Source organism: Acanthisitta chloris, unplaced genomic scaffold, assembly GCF_000695815.1.
Source record: "Acanthisitta chloris isolate BGI_N310 unplaced genomic scaffold, ASM69581v1 scaffold15558, whole genome shotgun sequence".
Taxonomy (NCBI): domain Eukaryota; kingdom Metazoa; phylum Chordata; class Aves; order Passeriformes; family Acanthisittidae; genus Acanthisitta; species Acanthisitta chloris.
Window position 1 is genome coordinate 1,497 of NW_008688780.1, and position 12,381 is coordinate 13,877.

The 12,381-nt window shown below is 37.8% G+C and overlaps 1 protein-coding gene across 1 annotated transcript in view; it reads left to right on the top strand.

Annotated features, from left to right (window-relative positions):
• Positions 1 to 5,058: 5,058 nt before the first annotated feature.
• LOC103808384 (histone deacetylase 2) overlaps positions 5,059 to 12,381 on the top strand; it is a 17,340-nt gene continuing 10,017 nt past the window's right edge. Inside the window, exons 1-5 of the mRNA XM_009081165.1 lie at positions 5,059 to 5,166; positions 5,498 to 5,615; positions 6,517 to 6,591; positions 6,892 to 7,030; positions 8,922 to 9,063. Of these exons, the coding sequence (XP_009079413.1) occupies positions 5,092 to 5,166; positions 5,498 to 5,615; positions 6,517 to 6,591; positions 6,892 to 7,030; positions 8,922 to 9,063 (549 nt within the window). The 5' untranslated portion in view covers positions 5,059 to 5,091. The remainder of the gene's footprint in view (positions 5,167 to 5,497; positions 5,616 to 6,516; positions 6,592 to 6,891; positions 7,031 to 8,921; positions 9,064 to 12,381) is intronic.

Here is a 12,381-nt window from a genome sequence, read left to right on the forward strand (position 1 = left end):
TTGTGAAACATGGGGTGACTGTCATCTAAGGCTGCTCTTTAAATTAGCCTGTCATCAAGTTTTTGTCAGAGTCTATTGCTGTTAATATTTCTGGGTAATTAACAATTTTAATAGCCTTCAGACTGTACTCAGAACCAATAAATTTTGAGTAGACAAAGCCTGATTTCATCACCCACAGTTTGCTTGTAACAGACTGTCAGCCACATCCAGTTTGCAGAACCTTCCTTGCTTGGGATCATGCGCAGGTCAGGAACTTTGAGACAGTATACTATGGGAAGAACTAAAACTGTACAAATTGAAATACTTTAGTGATCTTATTTCAAATATTTTTAATAAAGGCTTCTAGTCTTCATATGTGTATGGCCTTAGCTTAGCAAAGTGTGTTCCTCACACTGCTTAGCACCATGCTATGTGGAAGGATATCATAGCTTTTATTTTTGTCTCTTATCATGTATCTTCATGTTGTCATGGTCTTGCCAGCATTGTAGTTCAGCTCTTCCAAGATAGGTATGTTTTGTACAGTTGCCCATAGCGCTATGAACCAGACCCAGATGGCCTTACCAGCTCTGTGCTCCTGCACAGTACAACATGGTTCTAGAGAATCCTGCAGCACCTAGCATGGTTGCAGGGAGTATTTATTCCATGCCAGGGCACTAGCAGTATTGTTTAGATTGCTGCTTGTGCATAATTTAGTGTGGATGTTCAAAAGGCTCTACCTTCGTGAAAAATTTGAGACATCTGCATCAGAATGTGCTTGGTTCCACCCATAAAAACAAGACTAAACCTGTTTTAGTAGGGCAGTATACTACTATAGTAATGCTACTATAGTAATTGTTTAGGTAGCACTTCTAATTAAGGCTTACAGCTGCAGATAAAATTATCTTAAACTGAAGTGTCTTCTGGAAATTCATCAATTTAGTGCAGTGGCTTTGAAACACAGTGGTGGTGTCCAGCTTCTTCTCAGGGCTCAGAAGTCAGAGCTTTGCTAGTCTTCTCCTGTCTGCTTCATTTTAAAAATAGCAAAATGCCCAACCCTTCAGATACTAGTGCAGTACTTTTAGGCCTGTTTGAATAGCTGTTTGTTGGACTGATCAGGCTTTGGTGATCCATTCGACATTCATCTTTACACAAGTTCACCCCTTAGTATTGGTGAAGTCAATTCAATGTAACTACTGCTGTTCAGATTTTACTTTTTCCCCATGTGGTTTCTATTGTAGCGATTAGGTTTCTGCACATGGTGCAGTTCTGAAATACCTCATTGTTTTGTGGTAACTATACTTGAAATAAGCAGAGATGTGGTCTGTATACATAACAATTTAGCCCTTCAAAGTTAGAAAGTAAGGTAACTTACAAGTTATAAAGGATCAAAAGACAAGTGTAAATGTCATCTCTTATGTCCTTGTTCAGGCACTTAAGACTACTTTGCAGTGGGTATATTTAATCGTGTTATTTGTCTGTATATCATAGTAACTGGAGAGACTAATATACATTTTGGAGACATAGCAGCTTTTGCTACTCAATTTTGTGTTTTGGGGCAGAATTGAAGTTCCTTTAGGGCATGTAGCCTCTTGTATTTTTTGGTGTTAGAATATTTAACATCTGTAGGCCTTGCTAGAGTACCAAATAGAGAAGTGGTTGTCTAAAACTTTGGCACGTCAAAGAAATTGTGGGGTTATCTTTGAGATCTCTTCATTTTGGCATGTAACTTGTACAAATTGAGAAGCAATTTTTATGTGTATGTTTATGTATTTGAACCCAGAACATGGGAGTGTATGTAATAATTTTCAGGTAGGTCTTCTGGGTGCTTGTTGGTATCACATTTTGCATCACGCAGTAAACAGGGCAGGACAGTAAACTCATACTAGCAATAAATGGGTCCTTGATTTGTCTCTTTTTAGTTAAGGACTCAACTTTTCAGAGGTTATATGTTGCTATTTATGAATGAGAACCATTTAGCTGACATTTTTACTGGCAAAGAACAGTAAATTTCAGTCTTCGTAGCCTTGCTGTGAAAGATTAATAGATTTGCAAACTTTCTACATATACTACTTTGCATGTTTTCCCTTCGCTTCCTCTTTCAGTTACGTTCTTTTCTTTTGTGCTTTCCATGTGCGCCCACACTGGTAAGTGATATAAAATATGTTCATAACACTTCTGTGTGATTTTTACCTTTGTATTAATAAGCTTAGGGTCAGGTACTCATACTATCTGCAGTACTAGTGTCGTGTGCTTGGCCTCGCTGTCCCCATTCCTCATCTATACATGTACTATACAGAGTTAGTCTGGCATTGTGTGCAGAGCTTTTTAGCTCCATCAGTGAGGGAGGTGTCCCCTCCTCACACACGCTAGCTCTTAGTACACCTTGCTTTTCCCTCCAAAGTGCTGCAGTGAGGCTGTGATATATGAATACATAAATTTCAGGATCGATGAATGAAGTGTTTATACCACCTTCTTCTTCTTCACTTTTGAACGCCTTTGCCTTCATCAGGACACTGACTGCAAGATGGGTCCTCTTTGTGATGTGATGTTGGTTGAAAATCAAGGTGCTAATGAAGAGGAACTTGTGTACTTTTTCCTTCCCCACCACTGCCCACATAGACATCACTACAGTCCTTTGAAACTTGATGGGATTTTTGTCCATATGTTTGAATTTATTTTTTATGAGGCTAATGCAAAAACCCTTTCTTCTTGGTGATGCTAAGACCCGAAAGATATAAATGGTGTTGTATTGCTTGTTGCTAAAGTGTATTATATTGATATCTATTGTTAGCACTACTGATGGCCTCTAATATGGAAGGATTAATATGTTTCTGCCAAGACACCCACGGATCTTCTATTTGATTAAATAAACTCCCATTAAATTTACCAACATGCCAATTCTTTTAAAATTCTCCTTTCTGGTGCAAAAATAGTGAAAGCTAAAATGTGTGCTTAATTTATGTATTGATTATTTAAGTGTATGCTGCAGTGTATGGTATATAGAATATCTTAAGTTCGAATCTGTTTAGTTGCTTAATTGCAGTATATTGAAGGATATGTTGCAACTATATTTGAGAAACTTGATTATCTTTTTTCTGTCTTACACATGGGAAAAGTAGCAGTTCTTACATGATACATAAGACAAAATAATTCTTAATTGTTTACTTCCCTGTCTATCCATTAGCATTCTAAGTAAAATGTCAGTGATGTCTATACAAACTGTAGTAGTTAAAAATTAAATGACGTGTTAAAAAAACTACTTGTTAAAACCTCAAATGCATTTGGAATGAAATTTCCTCGAAAGCATCATGTTATTTATAGTCACTATTGCCTTAAAAATTTCAAAATTTTAAGCTCTTACCAGCTCAAAGATTTTTTTAAAAACCTGGGACTCAACAGTAGCTTCAAAAAACAAAGTAGGGCTAGTAAATGGTTGTTTTTCATCTTACAGGCATTATTTTCAAAAAGCTATGATAGATTTTGGGTTTTTTTTCCTCTAAACACCAAATATATAAGGTATGCTTTTGTAAAATGCTTGAAAATATTTTTGCTGGAAAGAAGGAGTTTGTTTATACTCTTAATAGCTTCTGCTCTTAGACTCCCTGTGACCAAATCTGCCGGCTTGCAATGAGTACCTGCAAGACTCCAGGTTTCAGTTACTGGAAAAAGTGCTAAGCACTTTAGCACCCTAGTTAGGAGGTCCTAGCCCTTCAAAGTTCTTAATGCTAAAACTTGGTATTTCTATTGTTATGGGATGGCTAAGAGCTAAGTATCAAGTGGTTGTTTTTCTAGATAACTGTCTCCTGTTACATTAGGTTAGATCTGTTTTCTTAAGTGTCCTTATTCTCTTTGTCACTTTGAAAACTGAAAGCTTGAAGGACTTTAGAATGCTTTGAGACTTACAATCTTAATGTAATACTTGTTTTTCTTGGTAGTTGGTGATGCTACTGCAAGCTGACATTTACCCTTCCTCCATGAAGCTCATGTTGAAGAGGTGAAACTAAAGCTGTTTTGTAGTGGTGCTGCTTCTTACCTCTGATGGACAAAATTTGTACTGTAGTATGACATTGTGAAAATAGTGTTTCTTTTGTTCCCAGTGGACAAGGCAGAGCATGTTGAAGGATGTGAAAGAAAAGTAAAAAGTTCAAGAAGGTAAAGTTCAGTAATCCTATCGGGAAATTTGGTCAAAAAAGAAAAGAGGTGCTGTTGTGAAGAGTTGTTAAAGAATTCTCCAGCTGAAAGCCATTGACAACTGGACATAACTTTTAGGCTTGTTTGTGTTTCCAGAAACAGTTCTGTTTAAAATGGTTTGTGTCTCAGGAATGTCAGTGTTCTAAGTGGGGTCATGTATGTTCTAGCAGTACCTGAGCTTGGAAGAGAATTTACTACTAGCCCATGATAGCAGCCATTCTTTTCTTGGCAATGAGCGTCAAATTTGTTATCTTAATTGTGTGTCTAGTTGCTCTCCAATGTGACAGAGCCAGGCTAATCTGGATTACAAGGTTCTTGCTAAACTAGTGGTTCTCTAGCAGCAGATGTGTGGGGAATGTTTGTGCATGTGGTTGCTGCAATGGATCTGAAGCTAACTTCTGGAATGTAGCTGCTAGGGTTAGTAGTTAAGGACAGGCTGAGGATGGTGTCTTAAAATCAGCTCCTGCAAAATGGTAGGTTTTACTACAGCCCCTGTTGTGGTATTATGTGGCAATGCCATCCGTAGTTTGTACTCCCCTCTTAATTCCCCTTCTGTTTCCCATTGTTTTATTCTTCAGTTCTGGGCCACTATTTTCTTCACTCTTGATTTGAAACCGTGTCTTGTAGGTGTCTTTGCTCTCCCACTGCTGTCTGCTCGTAGTAAAGTGTTAGATTGGCCTCCTTTTTTGCCCTATGTTTCTCACATACACCAGTTTGTTTTCCTTGTGGCCTTTTTGAAATAGACAGTAGTCCCTTTATAGGGTTGGTTTGTTTGTTTGTTTTCTGGACTCCTAACTGTTTACTTCTGGGAATGATTCTTTTAAGTGGCAATGGAAACTTGTTTTGTAGTATGAACAGCTATTGTTTTGTGTCATATTGGCAGGTGATATTGGAAACTATTACTATGGACAAGGGCATCCAATGAAACCTCACAGGATCCGAATGACCCACAACTTGCTGCTAAATTATGGCTTGTACAGAAAAATGGAAATTTATGTAAGTATAAGCAATAGAATGTCCACTGAAAAAATTTAAGTTATTTTTAAAGAGCTTCAAGTATTGTCACAGACATAAATGGAGAGAGGTGGAAGTGGAAGTATAGAATATTTTTAAATAGTGTATTCAGAGCTCTTAGAGTGAATCAGTGTTAAATGAAGTTGTGTATACAGCACAGTTGCCCCTGCTTTATGTAAAACAGCACTATTATCACTTTAACTGTTTTCCCTTCATAGTAGGTGAGATTTCTTTCAAGCTGTCTGCTTTAGCAAACTGTTGGCTGATTTTGCAGAGCACTCTGATTATTCCTTTAACTTGTTCTTCTTATCAGCGACCCCACAAAGCAACTGCTGAGGAAATGACCAAGTACCATAGTGATGAATACATCAAATTTCTCCGATCAATAAGGCCTGACAATATGTCTGAGTACAGCAAGCAAATGCAGAGATGTAAGTGTCAACATTAGGCTAAATCTATGAGTACATGCTTTGATGGTTAGCCTTGTTTGAAGCTCAGTATTCACCAATGCAGAGGTTAGAGAAGTACTGTAACAAGAGTAACACATGCCTGCCTTTAGCTACAGTAATTTTGGACTTTTCTATTAAAAGCAGTCATCTTGGCAAAAATGTTTAAGCATATGTAAGGATTTTTGCCTTCCCTTTCACAGGGTGTATTCTAGATGTGAAGTACTACTCCTGCTGCAGCTTAATGCACAGGTGAAACTTCAGCTGTGAGCTGTTTGTGAAAGTGCCTCAAAGTGTTTCTGAAAAAGAATAGCTTTTCTAATAGTATAGAAGTAAAAATCAATGTGTGAAAGTGTGTTTAAGTCAAGAAAAGAAGTTACTCATCCCTCTTGGAGGGAGGTAGTAAAAATTGTACATTATTCACACCTTGTGTTAATTTATTCCTTTAATTATAGGAATAGGCTCAAAGTACCACAAGGAATGCTGTTTGACAGCTTTTATATCAATTTTAAAGGCAGTATTGTAACCTCTTTATGATATGACCTCTTTATGATGCCTTATCAGCAAATTATTTTCCTAAGTAGTTGTGCATTTCTTAACATGACTGATGTTAACCAGAACTACTTCAAAAATCTAAAAATGCTCTAGCATCTTGTTCATGAGGAGACAAATCTTCTCATGAAACTAAAAAGAATTTAAAAAAACAAACCATAGTTTGGAGTCATCTTAAACTATAAAGACTTTATATTGTTAAAAATTTAGCTTGACAAATAAGATGGAGTGGGGAGTGAGTAGAGAAAATATTGGATGATCTATGTAAGTGTTATTCGCGTGTATATCAGCTGTTGGAATGGTGTTTTCAAGCAATATTGCATTTCTTACACAGTTAATGTTGGAGAGGATTGTCCTGTGTTTGATGGCTTGTTTGAGTTTTGTCAACTGTCAACTGGAGGCTCTGTTGGTAAGTATAGGTTGTTTGCCAACTATTTTGTAGCTTTAATAGGTTTATGTCAACAACTTAGGAGTTTCACAGTGTATTTAAAACTGAAGCAAATATAAGGGGTTTATATATATATATAAAATAATCATATATCAGTTACAGACTGTAAAATATGAGATGTATCAAGTATCTCAGTATTGGTAAGAAATCTGTTCTAATATCAACTTATTTAAAAATTAAAATACGATCTCATGTAACGGATTTAAAGGCAGTCAGAAGTTTGACTTCCATTTCCTTTCATTCTTGTGTGTCTTTTTACAGCTGGGGCAGTAAAATTGAACAGACAACAAACAGACATGGCTGTCAATTGGGCTGGGGGACTTCACCATGCCAAGAAATCGGAGGCATCTGGTTTCTGTTATGTCAATGATATTGTGCTTGCCATCCTCGAGTTACTGAAGTAAGTTTGTGATGGGAACAAGATAAAATTATAGAAAGTGTCAAAGTGTTTAAATGTTTGAAGATATGGTTATTATTTCAGTGAGTTTCCATAGCCCATGTTGAACTTTTTCAGTTTCAATTAAGAAAGTTCCAAGCCTTCCTGGTTTTTCTTCAGCAAGACATGCAAACTAAAATACAGGCTAGCTGAAAAGGTAACTAATAGGAGATAGGTTCTAAACAGATATTTAGAAGTACTTCTTTTCACAGAGGATAGTGAACTTCTGGAACTTGCTGCTACAGGAGGCATAAGGAAGCAGATAGCAACAACAGGTTCAAAAGGGATTAGACATAATCATGGACATGAGGTGTGTAAATGGGTATTAAAGATCCAAGCAATAGTGCACCCTGTAAAACACCATATGCTGTAGCTGTGGATGGTGAGGAAGTACTAGAGTACCAGAATTTACATGCCTCTGTAAATATTAATCTTCTGTTGCTACTCATAGGAACAGAGATGGATCACTCCCCTTACCCCTTAGGGCAGTTACTGTGTTCACAGTCTCATACCCATTTGGATTCTCAATGTTCCTGCTTGTTTCCTGTCATTTGAGTTGTTACTAAACCAGGAATATTCAAGGAAGATCATGCACTGAGCTTCCTTGGATTATTACATGAATTAATGTGGCTGTTACGAATAAATAATAAAATAACAGCTTTGCTTCTGTGGCTGCAAAATAAAAAATGAGGAGTAATGCAAAAGTGATCATAAAATTAACTTAAAGCAGTAATGATTCACTAAAATTTCAGGTTCTGAATGTTGCTTTACTGCTTCAGAGGACCGTATCTCTTTTAGTAACATATAAATCTCATTTACTAGGAAAAATATTCTAGTTGTTTGACTCTTGTGAATGGGACAGCTGAGTCTGCTGATGAGGAATGGGAGAAGCAGCTGTAATCTGGAAGTTGTGAGATGGAAAAGTTTTCTAAAGACAGTAACAAATAGTTAATGTTAATATTAACATTCTAAGACATTAATTTTAATGTGCAGCATGTATTCATGAGCTGTCTCTGCAGTTCATAAAAAGTGGTATGATTTTCTGTGGTCCAGTCTTGAATTTTTTAGTGCATGTGAAGGAAGGAATCTTGCAAATAGTTATGGGTCATGTAACTAGGAAACTGTCCCTGAAATTACATCTGTTCAGGCTCTAATTCCATAGTACCACGCAAGGTGTGATGGAAAGGTGTCTTATGATGTTGATAGGCTTTTGTTCTTTACTGGGCAACACTGAATTTGAGGGATACTTAGTGTTCCCAGTGCTCTAAGGCTTGAAACCACTAGTTCCTTTATCCATCTCAAACTGACCTGAAATTTGCAGTATTTAAGAAATACTAAGCAGTAGTGTAATAAATTTATGCAAATAGAAAGTGTGACATGCTTGAAAGTAAGTTTGCCTATCCTTACAAGTTGGAGAAGTGAAGAAGAAAAGTCAATGGAATAAATAAAAATAAAATTTATATTTCTTTTTTGTGGCCTTATGGAACACAGACTGTGTTGGTAATTATTGAGAGGGCAGAGAGAAATCCCTGTGAAAGGGGTGAATCCATCAGATGAGAACAGCAGAAAGTGGTGTGAACAAGGTATAGCTTCTACAGTGAGACCAGCTGGGATAAATACTAAATAAATTACTTATTTTGATGCAGATATACTTATTAATCTTATTATTCAACCTGTACTGAGAATTCTAAGAGCATATGGTTACTTTAACAAAAACCATCATAATTACCACAATCTTGGATTTTAGTGTCTGGTTGGGGTTTTTTCCTTAGTTTTTTTTTTTTTCTTCTTAGGTATCAGTATATTGTGAATATAACAGATAATGATGATTTCTCATATGTTGTTTTCTTTCTAGATATCACCAAAGAGTGTTGTATATTGATATTGATATCCATCATGGTGATGGTGTTGAAGAAGCATTTTATACCACAGATCGTGTCATGACAGTATCATTCCATAAGTATGGTGAATATTTTCCAGGCACAGGGGACCTTAGGGTAAGGTTGAACATGAAATTTCATTAGGTGATAAATTCCTTTACTCTATTCCTTGTAGATACTTAGTGTTTTAACACTGGGCTACAATAACTATGTCCAATAATGGTATACAGCAGTAAGTTTCCAGAAAGTATGTTAGTCTAGAGTGATAGATTTGTTATGCAAGGCTAGGAATGTAATACAGGATGGTGGGAAAGTAGTTATTCACTTCTACATGAAATCAACACTTTCGATTCTGGGTAAATTGGCTGAAATTTTAGTTCAACTATAATTAATTTAATTCACTCAGATTTTGGATGTCTCTGAGACAACAGTGGTATGCTTATAACTGCCTGTATATTTAAATTCTGTACCTAGAGTGAAATGTATCTGTCTGGAGATCACATGGCTTCAAAACTTATTTCAAAATTTCAAATAGCACATGCCAGATCTCTAATAGCCACACAGCTGCAGTTGCAATTTGAATTTACTGTGTTCTCTTTGCCTAGTGATACAGTTGGCTCATTTTTAGAATATTTCTTATGTCATAAAGTGTGTTTGGAGCTCTCATGATGCTCACTGCTTAAGAACTTTAGCATGCCCCAGAGGCAGTTATGTGCTGAGCATTGTAGCTAGCCTGAGGGAAGGGAGGGTTTGCCTGTGAAGAATGATCATTTCAGCTGTTGTAGAATCTCTGGCAAAGCTGAGAATGGAAACCAATTTTCCTGGACCCTCATATTAAGTTAGTCATTCCTCATTTTAGACTCTTGTCCATTAGAACAGGAAATTGCTCCACTTCACAGCTTGAAAGAGTATTAGGATTAATATATTCCTAGCTTCAAATTCATAAATTAAATCTCTTTTATCAGAGGAACTCCCAGGATAAGTCACCCCTCTGGTGTTAGCAACTTTGTGCATTAGTTTGTACATACAGTTATACAATTTTTTAAACATTTATAAACACTTGTGAGAAGCTGGCCTAAAAAAATGCTGTGCTGGGAAAGAATTCACTATTTTCCTACTATCTTTAAACTGATTCATGAGATCAAATATTTGGTTTTCGGCTAATACTCCTGAAATGTGTGCTTCCCAGTGTGCTGATGATACCCAGAGGACACAAGAGTAAATGACAGTTGAGCTTCAAACCAGTGGGGTGCTAAGCATTCATTTCAGTGTGATTGTTGGAGCTGAATGTTACTGCGGTTGTTAGATTCTGTTAAACAGTGTTCTAAATCGGTTTAGTGTAGAAATCAGGTTAGTTTTTCTCTGTGTGGTTTAACTTGACTGGCCACAAGGTGGTAGTGGTGCTTCAAACAAAAAAGCAGCTCCGACCAGGATGTTTATCATGACAAGCTGTTGTTGCTGAATTTGGCTAGAATCTTTTTTTTTAAGGGCTGGATATCTTGGCTTTTTAGAAGCAGCACTTCCCGTTGACAGAGAAGTTTATGGACTCTTCACCTCACCACACCCAGAACAAAGAATTTAAAGATAACACAGTTGAAATAAATAGAAGAATATTGTATGTTATTGGGATTTTTTTTTAACACAGTGTCAGTGACAAACAGTACCATAGGCCTGGTTACTTTTATTCTGCACTGCTCACTATTATTTTGAAATGAGTATTGTCTGCCTACAGACTTCAGCCACCTTTGTTGCAATTATTGCACACCCATAGGAAAAAAAAAGCTTTTACCTATCCAAAGCTTGCAAAGCTAATTGAACTAAAAGGAGAACTAATTCTCTGGAAAGTCAGTGTTCCTTCTGGAGTCCAGTATTGTGCTGCTTGCACTTGATCTTATCTTTGTTTTTGTTGGTGGGCTGTATTCAAGCTTTTCTGTAATTCTTTAGTCAGTTGATCTAGTTTGCTGATCAGGTTGCACTTACTTGATGCAGGAACAAGTCATGTGTCAGGTGATGATTTTGTGATTGCAGCTCCATCCGTGTAGCTGAATCTCAGGTTTTCTAGTTCAGCTGCAGAAGGTACTGTTCAGTCTAAACTTAGAGTGCCCTTAGTATGTTATTTGATCTTCTACACATCTTAGCACTAATCTTGTCATTTATACACATACATAGATCAGTTGAGACCATAGTTCTACATAGAGCCCCAGGTACTGTGAGGTAACTTGATCTGTTGGCGAACAGGAAACTACCAGAACACTATATATTGTTTCTTTAGTCTTTATATCAAATATAAGTATCAGTTACAAAAAGCATCTGTTGAGTAGCTCAAGCTGGACAACAATTTCTTGGTCTAGTGAGACATTGTGTGAACATTTGACTTTGCTGTGTTTTAGGATGAGATCAATTTAATGATTTTTTTATTACTATTATTATTGTTTTAATCTGTAAAGCATGGCAAGAGGAGGAATAAGCCCGTGCACCAGTACAAGTTAGGGCCTGACCTGCTGGAAAGTAGCTCTGTGGAGAAGGACCTGGGTGTCCTGGTGGGCAAGTTAACCATGATCCAGCAGTGTGCCCTTGTGGCCAAGGAGACCAATGACATCCTAGGGTTCAGGAAGAGTATTGCCAGCAGCAGGTCATGGGAGGTGATCCTGCCCCTACACTGCCCTTGTGAGGCCACATCTGGAGTACCATGTCCAATTCTGGGCTCTCCAGTACAAGAGAGACGGACCTGGGTGTCCTGGTGGGCAAGTTAACCATGATCCAGCAGTGTGCCCTTGTGGCCAAGGAGACCAATGACATCCTAGGGTTCAGGAAGAGTATTGCCAGCAGCAGGTCATGGGAGGTGATCCTGCCCCTACACTGCCCTTGTGAGGCCACATCTGGAGTACCATGTCCAATTCTGGGCTCTCCAGTACAAGAGAGACATGGAGCTCCTGGAGTGGAGTCAGTGGAGAGCAACAAAAAATGACAGGGACTGGAGCACCTCTCTTGTGAGGAAAGGCAGAAGGAGTTGTCCCTCTTTATCCTGGAGAAAAGAGGACTGAGAGGGAACCTCATCAATGCTTACAAATATCTTAAGGGTGGATGTGAAAAGGATGGGGCCTGACTCTTTTCAGTGGTGCCCAGTGAATGGATAAGGTGCAATGGGCATAAACTGAAACATGGGAAGTTCCATCTAAATAGGAGGAAAAACCTCTTTACTTTGAGGGTGACAAGAGCACTGTAGCAGTCCAGTGAGGTTGTCAACTCCCCTTCTGTGGAGATACTGAAAGCTCACCTGGATTTGGTTCTGTCCAGCCCACTTCAGCAGGGGTTTGGACTAGGTGATCTCCAGAGGTCCCTTCCAGCCCAGACCATTCTGTGATTCTGTGATCACCTCAGAAAATTCAGCACCTGAAAGCCTTAGATGATTCTCTTTGGGAGATTCTGGTTCAG